The sequence below is a fragment of the Ciconia boyciana genome, chromosome 3 (genome assembly GCF_034638445.1).
Source record: "Ciconia boyciana chromosome 3, ASM3463844v1, whole genome shotgun sequence".
NCBI classification, from domain to species: domain Eukaryota; kingdom Metazoa; phylum Chordata; class Aves; order Ciconiiformes; family Ciconiidae; genus Ciconia; species Ciconia boyciana.
This window is the reverse complement of record NC_132936.1, coordinates 59,385,251-59,403,738: the sequence shown is the minus strand read 5'-3', so window position 1 is coordinate 59,403,738 and position 18,488 is coordinate 59,385,251. Positions and strand designations below refer to the sequence as shown.

General features: G+C 38.2%; 1 protein-coding gene across 4 annotated transcripts in view; it reads right to left on the bottom strand.

The window, feature by feature from the left end:
* Nucleotides 1-18,488, bottom strand: part of NKAIN2 (sodium/potassium transporting ATPase interacting 2) — a 562,917-nt gene that overhangs the window by 251,781 nt on the left and 292,648 nt on the right. For 3 of the 4 annotated variants that reach the window (XR_012041465.1, XM_072855778.1, XM_072855777.1), the window contains exon 3: nt 15,668-15,748. The exons of the other annotated variant lie outside the window; for it this stretch is intronic. Coding sequence is in view for 2 of the 3 variants with exons in the window: in XM_072855778.1 (XP_072711879.1) it covers nt 15,668-15,748 (81 nt within the window). In the remaining variant the exon portion in view is untranslated. The remainder of the gene's footprint in view (nt 1-15,667; nt 15,749-18,488) is intronic. 4 annotated transcript variants of the gene reach the window in all.

Below are 18,488 nucleotides of genomic sequence, written 5' to 3'. Positions count from 1 at the left end.
TTCCATGTAAACTCTCTCAGTAAACTTTAGTGTTCAGTGACTTTTCATATAGAGGCAACTCTCCTCCGCAGAATCTATCATTATCGATACATACTGTGACACAAACAAACATCCTTTAATGATAATTTAAAGATTGCTACACTTATTTTCACTTTGAGACTATTATCTCTTGGAGATGCTTTGGGAGAAATGTAACATCAAAATTAAGTCTCCATAGTCTGTTACAAGCTCCTGCTTTCACTATGCAGAGAGAGACATTTCTTGAAAGAATCTCAATTACTTCAGATTTGTACTTTACACTATTTCTAAGTGTGAAAACCCAAGAGTCTGGCAATTATCATTATATTCTCATTCCTGTAGCAGGTTGCATATGCTAATGAAGAGAAAAAACCTAATTACATAGTATCATAGTCTGTTGTTACTAAAGTCTCCTGTAACCTCTTCTTCCAAACAGCTGTCTGAGCTCATCACTTTTTACGTTGTTAAAAATTAAAACTACAGAATTCAGGAATGCAAACACAATAGCCAGAAGTTGTAGTTTTAGGAAACATCTCATGCTTTGAACCCCATCATTGTTTGTCAATCATGAAAAATGCACAGTCAGAAGCTCAAAATCTTTCTGATTCTACACAAATTATGTTATATTGTATATCCTTGTGCTGAGTTGAAACTACTTCTGCAACTGAAATACTTTAAACCATTCACAAAGGCACTGATAGTATTTGGCAAGTAGAATAGGAACTATTCAAGACAGAATAAAAGAAGATGGGATATTTTTGCACAATGTAAACTAGGGCACCCGTAACACAAGAAAACATCTGATGAAACCAAGAAAAGTAAAATAAACAAGAGCTATGAACAGCATTTGCTTTTTTTGTAGAATTCATGCCTATAAGAGCAAAGAAATAAAACAATAAAATTAAAGAAAAAGAATCAGACACAGAATGGCATATATGTGCTATCAAATGAAATGGAAAACATTGATCATATATATATATGTATATAAGCATGTATGTATATGTTTGTTTCTCAATAAAAGTGAGTGATTAGTTCCCTAGGCTTAAGGAGAAGCTTTTCCAATGGAGGAATTCCTTTCAGTATTGCCCATAGCGGTATTTCTTATGTGGCCATTTGAACAGCTACAATTAACTGCATTTGTGTTGGGTAGACGCTAATGTTCATGGATAACCTTTGCACAACCCATAGTATCAACTTTTACATTATTCTTATGTGAATACTTATGCAAATAGTTTTTATACTGTACATTATCTAGATTACATCTGCAATATATTTAACAATGTTTAATTAAAATTTATATTATAATGTTATATGCAACATATGAAAGAATAAACACACCTACATAAACATGATATTGAATATTCTAATGAAGAAAAAAATGTTTAGAAAATTTCCTTAAGTCAAACTTTAAGACAAACAAATATGTTCCAGCTGTTTAACTTCACCTAATGCAAACCAATCCCCATCATTGCTACTGCAGGACAGATGTCTTGTGCTTGGGTTTTAGGTACATCCGTGGGAACGCTACGAATCAGGTGCATGTGGTTACAATGGGCAGTGAAGTACAGAATTACAACATTTAGTGTATTCTGTAAGTGGCAGTTAAAGAGAAATACCTAAATGAAACCGCACTCTAATACAGTGTTTCCCCATACTTCCAAAGCAAAATAAAACTTGCCAGTTTAGCCAAAACCAGCTAGACTACATTTGGATGTGCTAAGCATCAGAGGAATGGGCCAGTGGTGAGCAAAGCCAAGACTAAAAAAAGTGTTCAGCTTTAATAAACTGAGGGAGGAAAAGAGAGCAGTGACAAATATAAAATTGCCAAGAAAAGAAAGAAAGAAGAAGTCAGAGATTTCTTTGTGCATCTGATTGGAAGTCATAGACGGGACCCTTATATGTATAGGGAGACCTCTTCACTTTTAAGATATAGTCAAAAATAGTCAAAAGCCTGACAAACACAACACCTTTTTTTTTAAAAATCTGAGTAGTGAGGTATTAGTGAGTCTCAATTATCTGTAGTGGACGAACTATATTTTTTCACATAGTTTTGAGCAGTTTGATCTTACTCTCCCTCTACATTGCAAACAGCAGTTTTTGTATAAAAGGGTTCATTGGCAGTTTAAAGATACCGGTGAGATACTCAGACACAGCATGTTACTGATCACCTCATTATTGCTGAATTAGCCAACTATTGTAGGGTGGAAGAAAAATAGCCTCAGTTACACTGTGGCCTGCTGAAGAACAGGCTTTTAGAATGAAACCCACAATAAACCACACTTTTGTTCAATTCGTAAGGTTATTTAATCAATCAAATCCTACCCTCAAAACACAGAATGCAATTTCTACCCAAACAGGTGTTTGTGGTAGTCTGATAAGTGGGATATAATGCCATAGTACAGCAGTCTACTTCTGAATAGATAGGATGCCCCTTAAAATTAATGTCATTGAAATAGTAGCAGCAAGTGTTGAAAACATCAACACTAGAGCGAACTCATACTCTGGGGATAAATTCACAAAGGTAATCATCGAGTTTAGTGGGTTATTAGAAAAGGAGACCAAATATTTTTCATAGCTAGTCCTTCATTCTGAGCACATGGGATCAACAAAACAAAACAAACAGAGAGTGTGCTGTCAGCTGCAGTGTGACAGCACTGAAGTCAATGAGGTTTTTGGCAGAGAATAATTTTTCTGGTTTATTATGGACAATTAATAAAAATTCATCATCAATTCCTACAGAGTTATCAAAGTTGACATTAGTTAATTCACTTATCCATATACCACAGATTGCCGCCTTTCAGTAACAGTTTTGGAAACATTCCTTTCATTGGAATGAGAAAGGAAGAAAATGACAAGAAAAAATTACTAATATTTGAAATTAATTATACAGTTTTCAGGTAGCAATTTTACAGGAGGAAAAATTAATTTTTTTTGTATCCTGAATATTCACATTGCACCATGTTTCTGGAAATATCTGTTTAAATGTTTAAGGAGATTTATCTAGTAAGTGTAAATTCTCTTGGGGTGCAGAAAACATAGCATGGCCTGCGACCAGGCCAGACATTCACTTTGAAATATTTGTGACAATTTAAACATATTACTGCCTCCTTAGCTTTTATTAGTGTCTTCTCTAGGAGCTACTCACCTGCTTCAGTGCAAAGTTGGGCGTGTGTAAGAATGTATTTTATGTGGCTGCTAGAAGTGGCTTACGACACACCTGTATATTTTAGCCCAGAGATAGATCATGAATGTTTAAGTGCTGCAGTGCTCTGGCAGGGCCATGGGAGTGGGACACTCCAGCAGAAAGGCAACTGCAAATACAAAGCATTATAAGATGATGAACCGCTATAAGAGATGATCAGCCACTGCAGACATTTTCAGTGCATGGCCTTATGGTCTGTGAGCTCGCTGCTACCACTGCAGTGGTGAGAAAGTAGTATGGTAAAAATGATGCTGCACTGCTTGTTGGCCGCACTCACACTGTTCTATGGGATGGGAAAAATACTAAGCAGGATCAAAAAAGGAGAGTGCTTCACAGCTCATGTTGCTTTCCCAGGTTCAATAAATGCTTATTCATATGTGAGAAGATGCTGAAGGCAATACAGAATTTTTATTTCCTACTGGATTAACACTGACATAATTTTCAGTGACATAAGGATCAAAATGGTTTCCTTCAGAAATTCCAAGTAATACAAAGCTCCTCAGAAACTGTATGGGCTTACTGTTGCCTTGAAATTTCTGGTAGACCCCTGGTGCACAAGATGGAGCTTATCCGGTAGGTCAATTACTTATTTATTTATATTTAGAAGAAAAGTAAATGTGGAGAAAGTATATTCTAGTCATTGCACCTACATTTAGAACACAAAATTGTTAAGGACTACCTTAAAGTATTGCATATCTACTCAGAAAGAATAAAAAAAGAAACAAAAAGCTGACATGATGAGACAGTGAAATTTAACTCAGTTTTAAAAAGCAGAACATATTTTTGTATGTTTTCATACTTTCACAAAAGATGAGCGGGTGCTCTGGCAGACTCCCCAGCTTTCAACTATGGTAAATAACCCTTCAGCCCTTGTCCATAGCTGATTCCAGAGCCTGATTTGTATACACATAGGAAAGGTCCTGTCTATGAGAGGCATAAACAACTGTCTAGAAGAGCTGTCATAGCAAACGTGCATTCTGTAGCTGTGATCTTCTGAGCATCTGCTTCACTGGAAATAAATTTATCTTCTGATTTTTCATTTTAAGCAAAATCAACAGTTTTTCCCCCAGTGCCTTAAACAATAGGTGAAATGCTAGCAATGGTGCACTATAGCATTCAAAAGTGATTTCCTTACGGAGGCGGACCAGGAAATGCTACTCAATGAAAAGTAGGGCTTTGTGTCACTTGCCTATCCATCCTCACAGGGATGAGAAACATGGGAAAAACCTGATGAGAAAGTTGAGAAAATCCAGACCTCATTAAGAATTTCAAAGATATAACACTGGTTTGCATTCTCCTTGCAGTCTCCTATTTGTTGGTTCCCACTTCTTATTCTGTTTCATCACATACTAAGACTATGCACCATTTAGGACAGGCCCTATTTATATTATGTGTGTCTAGGGTTCACAGTATAATGGCACCCTGATATCAAATTGGGGCCACTAGATGGTACTGCAATATAGTTAATAAATATTAAAAAATAATCTTATAAACATATATTCATTTTTTCTGCAATGTCTTGGCTGTAGCATTTGGAAGACTTGCAGAAATATCCATGGCACTGCCTTTACGTATATACTAAAACATCCGTGTAACTATAATATATGCAGTTGTAAGGCATATGCTAAAATATGTGCTTACTGATCTTAACAGTATAACTAAGGTACTTAATACATATGTACACACATATATGATATTTATACAATATGTACACACATATGTAAATTGTCATATGAAATTATCATCTGATCAGTCACTACACTTACTCATTTTCACATGTTCCTGTATTCAGTGCATAACTACTAGATTATGGGAAAAGTGTGCATATATGAATGAATATGCAGATATATGTTTATTCATGAACTCAACATAAAATATATCCCAGAATTTTAAAAGATAAACTTTGTACAATAAGCAGAATATATACAAACATATTTCATATTTTCCTGTACTTTGAATGATTTGCTATCATAATTTGCTTCACCATTAAAGAGATGAAAAATTCCACTTTTATCTAAATGTTTTCCACCATATGCTATGTCTACAGTAATAAACAGTTTAAATTTTATAATCAGTTATCTTCTAGCTGGTAAAGACCTTGAGGTTTAAAAATTGCTGCAAAACTAAATTATCTGAACCCATAAGCACGCTTAATAGTATCTACCCATGAAACTACCCTCAGAATAACCTAACACTGCTGGTTGCCAGCACTATTTTCAATTTTCATCTGTTAGATATATGATCAAGCATGTCAAATCTGCCCTGAGTAATAGAAGTGCAAAAAATAAAGTCATTTACTTAAAACATTCTGATAGCTATTTATCTGAAAACCCTGGTCAGATTTACCGCTCAAAGGCATTTACCTACAAAGTTAACCAGATGCTTCGAGTTGAAAGTTAATTTAATTTCTCTGTTATCTTAACAGGACATCTGTTAAAACAACATCCAAGGAAGGTAATATGTTCAAAATTAAACATCCTGCAGGTTGTTTTATTAGAGTATGTATGTATGTGCAACATTAACATTTAACAGTTAATGACCACCACCTTACAAAAATAATTAGTAAATTAGAGAGAAAGCTTCCTACTCTGGTACGGCCCTCAGATTACTATCCATTATTGATTTTTCAGGTAGGTGGCTATGAAGTTGCCACAAGAAGTCCAAGGGCAATCAAGAGAGACGTCAGAGCCTTGGGATGACTGGTTATGGGATCAGGAACACAAGTAGTGTTCTCCTCTATCCTTCCAGTTGCAGGGAATGATGAGGGAAGAAACAGGAACAGCCAGCAGATCAATATCTTGCTCCAAGCCTGGTGTCACCAGCAGAATTTTAGTTTTTTTGATCATGAGTCGGTTTACATGACATCAGGCCTGCTGGCAACAGACAGGGTACACCTGTCTCAAAAGGGGAAAAAGGATCTTTGCACAGGAGTTAGCAGGGCTCATTGAAAGAGCTTTAAACTAGATTTGAAGGAGGAAAGGGATAAAACCAGGCTCACTAGAGATAAGCCTGGGGGCTGCATGCCAATGTTTGAAGGATAGTGTGCTAGCAAGGTCCTTCAGTCTGCCGTCTCAGTAGACGTAGGGGATAGAGATCCATGCGGCAGCGAAGATGCAAGGTTTATGGATGTGTTAGAAACCACGAAAGCGCCTGAGAATGGTCACGTAGGAATTAGGGTTTCTACCCCCAAAAGGTGAAAGAGTGCAACTCCCCCCAAAAGGGTTTCTCCCCCTAAAAGGATCAACTGAAGTGCATCTACACCAATGCATGCAGCATGGGTAACAAACAGGAGGACCTGGAAGCCATTGTGCAGCGGGAAAACTATGACATTTTGCCATCACAGAAACATGGTGGGATGACTCGTGCAACTGGAGTGCTGCAATGGATGGCTATAAATGCTTCAGAAGGGATGGGCAAGGAAAGAGAGGCAGTGGGATAGCCCTGTATGTTAGGGAGTGTTTTGATTGTCTAGAGCTTAATGATGGTGACGATAAGGTTGAGTGTTTATGGGTAAGAATCAGGGGGAAAGCCAACAAGGCAGATATCCTGCTGGGTGTCTGCTATAGACCATTCAACCGGGATGAAGAGGCAAATTAAATATTCTATAAGCAGCTGGGAGAAGTCTCACAATCACTAGCCTTTGGTCTCATGGGGGACTTCAACTTACCAGATGTCTGCTGAGAATACAATACAGCAGAGAGGAAACAATCTAGGAAGTTCCTGGAATGTGTGGAAGGTAACTTCCTGACACAGTTGGTGAGCGAGCCAACTAGGGAAGGCACCCCGCTGGACCTGTTGTTTGCGAACAGAGAAGGACTTGTGGGTTATGTGATGGTTGGAGGCCGTCTTGGGCATAGCGATCACAAAATGATAGAGTTTTTGATTCTTAAAGAAGTCAGGATGGGGGTCAGCAGAACTGCTACCTTGGACTTCCGGAGAGCAGAGTTTGGCCTGTTTAGGAGTCTGGTTGACAGAGTCCCTTGGGAGGCAGTCTTGAAGGGCAAAGGAGTCCAGGAAGGCTGGACATTCTTCAAGAAGAAAATATTGGATATTAGGAAAAATTTCTTTACCAAAAGGGTTGTCCAGCATTTGAACAGGCTGCCCAGGGAAGTGCTTGAGTCACTGTCCCTGGAGGTGTTTAAAAGATGTGTAGATGTGGTGCTTAGGGGCATGGTTTAGTGGTGGACTTGGCAGTGCTAGGGTAACGGCTGGGCTTGATGATCTTAAAGGTCTTTTCCAATCTAAATGACTCTATGATTCTAAATGTGGAATCAAAGCAGTATAATGATTGTACTAATGGACACAAAGTAATGTAGAATGAATGTGTAACTGGTGTAAGTTCAGTCTTGTTGCCAAGTTCCTTGCTTTGTTACAACTGAGTTACACTGAAGATGAATGACCCATTTCTTTTGTTTCTTTCTTTCATCAGCTTCATCTAGGTATCAAACTGTCCCTTTAAAATCAGAGTATATTAGCTGCATAAAATGTTCAGCACTCATAGCCAGCATGTTTTTTAAGCATCATGAGTGACAAGCTATGCAAATCATATCCTGAAGTAATTTGCATTATTGCAGTTAATTTGCATATGGATATAAACTGCACTTCAGAGCAACTAGGTATCAGTCCAAGCAGTGGCATGTGAAAGTCAGATGCATAGGTGGATGTGTGCTTGCCAATGTTGGGATATTCAAGTGGAAAAATACTAGCAGGTGCCTATTTCTGGTTGATCCTTATAACTTTGCTGGATAACATGGTGGGGACAAATGGGAATGGTAGGAGGAAACATGGGCTCCATATTTCCTCCCACCCCTTCCATTTATCCCCACCAGCAATGTAGGGTTGACATTAATTTGCCTGTTGGCAGGAAGTGCTATGGCTGTTGCTGCCTCTTCCTCTTCCCATTTGTGCCATCCAATGGACAAGGAAAAAAGAAGGGATGGACTGCACTACAGCCACTAGCAGTCAGCCATAGCTGGCTAATCCTGGGCTAACATCTCAGGTGAACAAGGGAAAAGTGGACTTATCAGTGGTGAAAAGTTGCTAATGTATGAACTTCACGTGTGGGTGGATTTCTGAACTGCTCATTTCCTCCTTAAGATCTTTTGCATCAGATGCTCTCCCATAGTCCAGGTTGGTTGCTGAACCTGGCTGGAGGCAGGAGAATGGACTAGCCATAACCTGAAGTCCCTTCGGGCCTTACTTTACTATGAACCATGACTATGAGTATGAAAACACTGATTTTAATCACAGTGTACATTGGCAGTTGGGAAATCCCACTGACATGATTTCTTACATTTGTCTTTATTACTCTGCTTTCATGATGTGGAAAACAAACTTACAGTTCAGCTACAGAGTGGGTAATACTTGCAGATAATAAAACAGCAGCAAAGTCTCTTCCTAAACCTTCATTTCTCCAGTAGTTCCTCTGCACTCCCAGAGCTGTCTCTCTCCCCAGGAGTATTCCCCAGCAATGCCATTATATTGCCTTCCTCCTGCTCCCTATCAGTTACTGGGGAGCCTTCACCAAGTTTTGGTTAACCTTCCTGATTCATACTTACCTCAGCAGGAAAGGGGAAGAGTTAAATATTTTCAGCATTTTATTTGACTGCAAGGTTTATATGCAATGTTTTCTGTATTTCCCTAAATACAACATCAGGCAAATTAAATGTTGATATAAACTGAATTGTCTTTGAACTAAAGGATTCTAATTATTTTTGAATATGTTATTACTTCTTCCAGATAACAAGGATAACCTTCATCTTCCCACATTTTACTTAAGATACTATATAGCTTTACATAGACGTGAAGACCCTTCATTTTTCTTCCATGGTGAAGCATGGAAAATTGTGAAAAGTGAACTGATTATTACATGATAATTAGCTTTTTTCTTATGAGGTGCTACAAGCTGTGTGTGGTTGGAAATAGGAATTCAACTACAGAAAGGACAAAAAGAAAGCTGAAGTGCTCAAGTTCAGTTAAAAGCCTAAAGGAGGTGTTAGAAAAGATAGAGCATGACTCTTCTCAGAGGTACATGGTGAAAGGACAAGAGGCAGTGTTGAAGATTTCAGCAATGGAAATTTCAACTGCATGTCAGGAGAAAATTTTTCACAATGAGAATGGTTAAGAACTAGAGAGGTTGTGAATTTTCCATCCTTGGAGACTTTTAAAACTTGACTGGCTAAAACTCTGAGCAACCTGATCTAACTTTGAAGTTGGTGCTGCTCTGAGCAGGAGATTGGATTAAGTGACCTTGAGAGGTCTCTTCCAACATGAATCAGTCTGTGATATTTTGAGTCTAAGTTATCTTATATTTGCAGATATTTGGGGCAGGTAGGAGAAAATGTGTTCAGAAACATTTGATTTCCCTTAAAACTTCTGGCAGAAAACAGCGTGATTACATATTTTTCTTTAGTTTACATTTTAATATCTACAATACATTTAATTCTTTGTATCACATTTAATAATTTAAATTTTAAATAAGTATTTTTTTTAATCTTTCCTATTATTTCATGTTCCCACTGTTGCAGCTCAGGACAATACAGGAAAAGAAGTAACCTCATTTGAATGCAGATAGCAACATTTTTTTTTAAAGAACAGTAGCTTGCAACTCAGATCTGTAGAATGAGTGCTAAAATCATGAGGAACTGCACTTTAACTACACATGGTGAGCTATGTACATACTACCGCCACTGTGCTTAGGGTTCCTAGGTGCCATGGTTCTGTACATAAGCTTTCATAGTATTATTCTACATGTTTTCAGAGCAGAGTTGAAGTACAGGATTTACTTGTATGAAATATGGAAATTAATTACATAATGGCTAATGAGGAGAAAACATCATATGTAATAGACACACATGGTAAGGAAAGCACACTTTTTTTTTTTCTTGCACCTTTATTAAGCTTTTTCTGACTGCTACAATACTGGAGTAAGATCCAGTATGGCAGCCTCACTCAATTCCCAAACCTGATTCATCTCTAAAAGAGGCCATGCTGTATAGAGATTAAGGAAAGGATTGTGAAAAAGAAAAAAATACAGTTGTGACTGCATAATTAAAAGCTATATAAAAATGAATGTACAGAGAGAGCTAAATTATGCTTATACAAGCAACCTTAATTCTGACATTTCTTGATACTGGAGTATTTGACTTTCAAACACCTAATTTTTGTGTCAAAAGGCATATAAGTACAACCTTATGATTTAATATATTAAATGTAACCTTTGTATTTTATTTGGTATAAATAAGGAAGGAAGATGTCAAGAATGTCACACAAATAGAAACTAAGTCAATTTTGACAGTTAAAATGAATTTTTAAAAAGTGTATTCTTGTTCACATTCACATAGTACTGTAGGGACTACAGCAAAGCGATACTGGAGCTCAGCCAGGTGGCAGTGAGAGGAGAGCTCTTGTATCTGGTCAGACAAGTAGGGATGCATGCAAGGAGAACCAAAAGTACCGGCATGAGGCTGGGACCATATGAAGCAAGGGCTGCTTTGGATCCTGAACCCCAGCTGGTCCCCCTCATTCAGCACCCCAAGTCCAGCCTCTGCAGTGACTCCCAGTAACTGACAGCAGCAGCAGCTCTATACTCCCCCACTTGTGATGGGAACAGTGCAACCTCAGTCATGCATTTTTTGCAGTGAAAAATTGTCTACTCATTTTTAAACTAAAAATGGGAGTTCAATAGTTCTTATTCTGCTTCTGTTCTGCTTGTGGGATCCTTAGACATCATTAGGGGAAGCTTTTAAATTACTTGAAGCAAGAGTGCTGTTTCGTCATTGCATGAGTATTTGCAGTACTCTTTCTACTGAGGGTCTTTATTCAGAGGTCGCAGCTGAATGACACAGAAGTAAATGGGAATTTTCTTTGAAGAAGAAAGTAAAAAATGCTAAACAGACTACTAACATTTTGTTGGGTTTTTGGGGCTTCCCTCCCCGCCCCCCTCCCCCCCCCGAGATAGCTGAATCTAGTTCTTTGTGTCCTTTCTTGATATACTTAAAGAAATCATTGAAATATTGCATTTTCTCAGAGATGCTTTCTATTATGTTTTCTTTTTTGTTTCACTGGTGTACTTCAGATGTGCCTCATTCAAGACAAGAGGTTATGCTTTTCGTATGCTATATTTGCCTAGCCACAGGCCAAAATAAATATTACCACTCCTGAAACCTTAAAGTCCTACTTATACTGAGTATGGCATTCACCAGCAAGCAAAACAACACACAGACTAATTAAATATTATTGAAGAGTATTACTGAAAAGTAAGTCTGAGAAGTGGGTTTTCTAGGCATTCATTCACGGATCCACATAACAATCAAAGTTAAGAACAAATGATTACACTTCCTCTTTGTTACAAACCTTCTAAGCCATAAATATTCCAGTTTGCTGTGAAAGAGTTTCAGCAAAGACAACTGTGCCTCAAGGACAGAAAATACTTAGTGTGATGCCATTTTCCAAAAGATGTATATGATTATAAAGGTGTATATTGGAAACAGATTTGCATGGCTCTTCACTAATAATCCTTGAGCCTCCTCAGTTTCTTCAGAGATGATTACCTCATTGTTCTAAAAATTTCTGAGTCTTTGCAGGTCTGTTTCAGTGTAATAAGGAGAAGTTGTAAAAATGTCATGACCTCCGCCCCCACAACTAAAATAAAAAACGATGAAGCTAGCAAGCCTTTTGTAATAAAGTATATTAACAATTGAAATATGTCCTCTTCATTGTATCAGCAAGTGATGATGGAAAAATTGATGTACATACACATAGAATAAAAGCTGTTCTCAAAACTTTAAGAATAAGCCTTTCTTTTATTTTATTTGGTAAAAAGCTATAAATTATATGAATAAAAATAAAATATACCCAGCTGAACTATTATTAGGCTGTAATTTTAATCTATCAATTCCTAAAGCCATGCTGTGCAGGATCCTCTCTCATGGTTTACAACCTCAGAGGCATCCCTCTGGTACTTACCTAAAGGTTATTTTTTATTCTCTATTTAGAACTGATTCAGACCCAGAGCTTTTTTCAAGGTTCTACGTCCCATTCCAAACACAAAAAAATACACAGGAGTATCATTACAGATTTGAAGTTGCAGTTATTCCCAGGTGAAAATATAAATAATAAAGAAGATTCAGTGCAAGACATATGAATGTGACTGAGAGACATAAAACTTAAAATGGTCTGTTTTGTAAGATACCTACGTCTGTAAAACAGTTGGAGCGTCTAAAGGATCTAGAACAGGAGGATAAGTTTTATCCATCCAAACAGTTGGGTATCTTTCCATTAGACATATATTTCTAGGCCCTAGATCTTGCAGAAGATTTGATCATGTGGGGGAGTTTTGATGTACCATGAGCCTTTGAAAGGGAGAGGAGAGGAAAGGAGAGTGATGTCCTGTGTGTGAATGAGACCTTTTGGAGATAATAAGCCAGTCTGTACCTATTTCTTCAGTCCATTTTCTAGGAACTTTTCTTTTTCTCCCTCTCTTTACCAGTGCTGTTGATCTGAGAACCAACTGAAGTGGAAGGAATATACTCTACTGGGTATTTCAAGGCAGATCATATCACTGGAACAAATAATACCTCTGAAGACCAAATAAAAATTTTAACTGCATCCAAATATAAGCCTGAACCATATGGTTGGTTGGGAAATACTCTAGGTGACACAGCCCTAGAATTCAGAAAAAATCATTTCTGGGTTTAGATACTGGTTTTGGCCCATCTTTACTCCAAGTAGCACTTACTAGTGTTCTTAAGCTGTTTTTATACCCATTAAAACACAGTGCTCAAACAGCTGGTTCTCCTTTCTCCCTTCCTTCCCACCCCCTTTCTCTTCCCCAGACACAATAAGCATCCCAACGTTTACAAGTTTAGGAATGCAGGTGACTGAAACAAGCAGGTGGAAACAGGGTGGATTGAGTTGAGTATAATTGTACAATAGGTGCTGGGTTTGTTGTATACTTTAGTTCACTTAGTAATACAGAAAGCATTTTAACCAAATAAAAGATAACATATGCAAGTTCTTTTATTTACTGTGTTTTTGCCAAGCTTTTAATGAGATTGGGCATGTCTAAAGGTATAAAACCCAGAAAGTGTAACGTTTTACCTGCAGAAAATTACTTTACACTCTCAGGAAATGAAATTCTGATCATTTTGAAGTCTGCATCTTTTGAAGAAACAGAATACATGGGGATGCAATATCCCACTCTCTAGCATTTTTTGTACTTCGGGGGTGATTTGAGAGAAAGTACAGGTAAGGAAGTATCTTTGCCTCATTTATTCTTCCTATAATTGTGTTTAACTTTGTGCATCATAACATATCAGTAACTCACAAAGGATCAGAGAATCACATCTGTAATTTACAGTTGGGTTAAACTCCCTTTAATCAGGAGCAGCAAATAAATATCTGAGTCAAGAAGAGAATGTGATCTCTTTCTCTATACATGGGATTCTCCTTGATGGTCAGTTCACACCACTGTGAGCATAACTCAGCATGGACAGCAATATTTAGACTTAGTTGAAGCTTAGTACTTTACCAAAATAATTTGTTACCACTGCTAATCTTTTATCCCACAAATTGCCAGTCTTCTGGGAACACCTTAGAAAGTAGGAGTTTTGTTTTGAGATGTTGGTTTGAGCCCATTGCCAACTGCCACTTTATGTGTTATCACTTACAGTGTCAATAAACCCCTATAAATATGTCATTCTTAGGAAAATATATTTTTCCTATTGTATTGGGTTTGCATGGCAAGGTTTTGGTAGCCGGGGGGCTACAGGGGTGGCTTCTGTGAGAAGCTGCTAGAAGCTTCCCCTATGTCCAGTAGAGCCAATGTCAGCTGGCTCCAAGTCAGACCCGCCGCTGGCCAAGACTGAGACAGTCAGTGACAGTGGTAGCACCTCTGGGATAACATATTTAAGAAGGGGGAAAACGTTGCTGCACAGCAGCAATAGCAAGCGGAGAGAGGAGTGAGAATATGTGAGAGAAACAACTCTGCAGACACCGAGGTCAGTGAAGAAGTAGGGGGAGGAGGTGCTCCAGGCACCAGAGCAGAGATTCCCCTGCAGCGCGTGGAGAAGACCATGGTGAGGCAGGCTGTCCCCCTGCAGCCCATGGAGGTTAACGGTGGAGCAGATATCCACCTGCAGCCCATGGAGGTTAACGGTGGAGCAGATATCCACCTGCAGCCTGTGGAGGACCCCATGCTGGAGCAGGTGGATGTGCCTGAAGGAGGCTGTGACCCCATGGGAAACCCATGCCGGAGCAGGCTCCTGGCAGGACCTGTGGACCCCTGGAGAGAGAAGCCCATGCTGGAGCAGGTTTGCTGGCAAGACTTGTGACCCTGCAGGGGACCCACACTGGAGCAGTCTGTTCCTGAAGGACTGCACCCTGTTGAAGGGATCTGTGCTGGAGCAGTTTGTGAAGAACTGCAGCCCGTGGGAAGGACTCATGTTGGAGAAGTTCATGGAGGACTGTCTCCCATGGGAGGAACCCCATGCTGGAGCAGGGGAAGAGTGTGAGGGGTCCTCCCCCTTGAGGAGGAAGGAGCGGCAGAGACAACGTGTGATGAACTGACCACAACCCCCATTCCCCATCCCCCTGTGCCGCTCAGGGGGAGGAGGTAGAGAAAATCAGGAGTAAAGTTAAGCCTGGGAAGAAGGGAGGGGTGGGGGGAAGGTTTTTTAAGATTTATTTTTTATTTCTCATTGCCCTACTCTGATTAGATTGGTAACAAATTAAACTAATTTCCCCAAGTCGAGTCTGTTTTGCCTGTGACAGTAATTGGTGAGTGATCTCCCTGTCCTTATCTTGACCCATGAGCCTTTTGTTATATTTTCTCTCCCCTGTCCAGTTGAGCAGGGGAAGTGATGGAGCAGCTTTGGTGGGCACTTGGCATCCAGCCAGGATCAACCCACCACACCTATGGATTTCGACTGTGTCTTCAATCATAACATTCCTACCAGAAGCACAAAGTTAAAAAACACTGCTGTAGCCAAATGGCAACCTCAGTTTACATTTTAATTTAATGAAAGACACCTTGTTTCACAATTATTGTGTTGTAGTATAAGATCCCTGAAAGGAATCCAGCTAAGTAACAGCTAAAAGGTACAAAAAATATTTGTTTACGCTTGAGATAGTAATCTCTTGTATTCATGAAATCACTAATTAATGTCTCTCAGAGAGGCGAAATTTGCATTGCAGAATTACTGAGGGGGCAGAAAGAGGTAATTTTCTTTTAAAACATATATACCATTATTGTTGTGGGCATCAGAAGGTATATGCTCATTACTGCCTTAGATTAAAAGTTTCTAACATACCCAGAATACTCCGAATTTCCATCATACTACCCGCATTCTAATAACACTAAGAGGATGAGTAAAACAGAATGCAGCCTTTTGACCGGGGCATGTTAACACAGTGCTGATGGCTTAAATGTATCCAATGGTAAATTACCTTTGAAAGGTCCCCAGCCTCCAAATAGAAGCAGATAACAAACACATTCCATGTAACCCAAAGGACCAGCCAGACAGCATACTGTAGGAAGGGAGAGAAACAGTGCATTAATAATTTCACTATCAACTGAGTTAAACTTAGTTCATTAGACCATTAGTTCAATCCAAGACAAAAACAGACTATAAATATGGTGCATATGAATAAAAATGTTACATATAAAAGAGAATCCAGAATAAATTCTTCCCGTTCACAGACACAATCTAGAGCAACCTAGCGAGTACTCGGTCACACCAGAAAATCTGTATCTGAGAAAACAGTTGATAGATCTGACATTTGAATTTGGGACTAATCTGGATCTCTTATTATTGTTCAAATGGGGAATATTGCAATATCAAGAGAGGCATGTAATATCAATTATATGCAAGAAGTGCGGAGCTGTTTATTCAAACGGTTATTCAAATATAATTTACTAAATAACAGAGTCTAATTGAAGCAGGCACTGGATTCTGCAACACTTCGGATTTAGTGTCAAGAAACTAAACCTATATATAACCTCAAGAAACTAAACCTACATATAGAGGTTATTTTGTGGTATTTCTACAAAATATGGAGGGATTTGGTCATGACAGCTGCCTCTATCAATATGTTTTGTGACATTCCAAAGCATGGTTCCTAATTATTCAACACCCTCAGGAGCAGACTGTATTTTAAATGGCCAATTTCTCTGGGTTTTTTTGGTTTTGTTTTGTTTTCTTTTACAGTGTATAGGAGAAGTATTCATGCTTAAGCAATATCTGTTCATTGGTGGCTGCCAAATTTCTTATTCACATATCTGATGTGAGTAACGGAGTACATGTTTTCTTTCCTTCTGTCCACTACTTTGCTTCTTTTTCGTATTCATAAGATCTTATGTGCTAGGAGTGGAAACTACATTTTCCTCATGCAATGCTGGAGGATCTTGTACAATAAAATTTGACCTGCTGTTGCTACTCTTACCTAATGCTTGTGCTTGAGAACTTCCTTTGACAAATTATTTCATTATCTAATAAATCTTAGGATCTACAACTGCTTTTCTAATGCCTGTTGTAGCTATCCTCTAGTTGTTCACAATTCAATTCTGCATGTTTGCTAATTTCATTCCACAGACGCATGGCACTGCATATGTGTGAAATATGACAGAGACACGACACTATTCCCTACCTGTTATAGCTGAGGGCTATTTCCTCCTTTTATATCACCAATCCATTTCTCTCAAGTATTTACAGACTTGTTTTGTTGTCTTTTCTCCAAACTGTACTGATTAAATTTTGTTAAACTACTTTTCCAAATTAGGAAACAATGTTTTTCTGCACACCTCTGATTATATCACCTTCTGAATAAGCAGACAATATTTTAGACTGTACACTATCCATCCCTTACAAAAAATGTATGACAAACCATTGTTTGTCATGAATTACAATCTCATTCTCTAAATTCAGTAACAACCTACGTAGGATTCTTCTTGCATTTCTCTTGGAAGTGCTGTTTTGCATCAGATTGTCTATCATTCAACATGCCATTTTCTACTTAATCTCCTAGATACTGTGAAAATAATACAATTTTGTCCTTTCTCAGGAGATCTAAAGTGAGACTATATCCAACATGAGTAAAATTTAGGCCTGTTCCGAAACCTTATTTTTATAGATAACCAAATAATTGCCAACCAGCCTAGCTATTAGGTAGACCATGTATAGAGTTTAAAGATTTGTGATAAATATTGTTTTGAACTAATGGAAGCTAGCACAGTTTTAAAGGTTTGAATTGCTTTACACAGAAGTAATTTTATGTAATTTAAAGCATACATATTACATATACTGTATAGGACAGCTTTTTCTGGTCTATAGATCTGGTCACAGCTCATAGATTTATTTAAGTCAGGAGGGACCCTCTGGAGGTCACCTGGTCCAATCTCTGCTCAAAGCACAACCAGCATAGATCAAATTGTGCAGGGATTTATTCAGTTGAGGTCTGAATATCTCCAGGGATGGAGATTTCATGGCCTCTCTAATGCACATCTACTCTTTGAGTGTAGGCTGCTCATAAAACTTTGGAACAGAGGAACTTAATTCAGATGCATGGTCTTAACACACTCATTTTTTAAAAAAACTCATCTCTGAGTTATTAAGTATATTGAGTATTTCATTTTCCTGTAGCTTGCTCATGGTATACCTGGCTTCACATGTAACATGGAGCATTATAACTACCAGAACAAGAGAAGGAAACCCTAATTTAGATTCAATAACTTTAATTTGGCATTTTTTCTAACTTTGCAGCATTTTAACTTGCTGGGTTTTGCCAATTATTTTAATACTGTAATGTTATATACAAGTATACATATATTCTGATGGAGTTAATAAAAGTATTCCTTCTGACACACAAAGATAATTGGATTTCTTATAGTGAAAATTCTAAATATTGCATTTAGACTGGTTTCCCAAAGAAATGAGATTTAAGCAGTAATATCCATGTGCGATGTCTGTTCCCTTGAAATAAATTCTGTGCTCATGAATGATTTTAAGCAAACTGGACAAAAGGCTAGAAGATTCAAAGACATTTTTTCACAAAAGTTTCAGGAAAATAGGCCTACAAATGGGAACAGATACTCTATTAAGTCCTCATACAGAGAAAGACTTACAAGATTGTCTTTTAACAGTCAATGTGAAGGGGAAAAAAATGTGGGAGAGAGGCACTGGAAACTAGGTTTCATTTGATCGGCTGTTCATGGCACAACTCATCACATTGTGTGTAAGCAACAGCTGATTAAAAAGCTCCTTGTGCACAC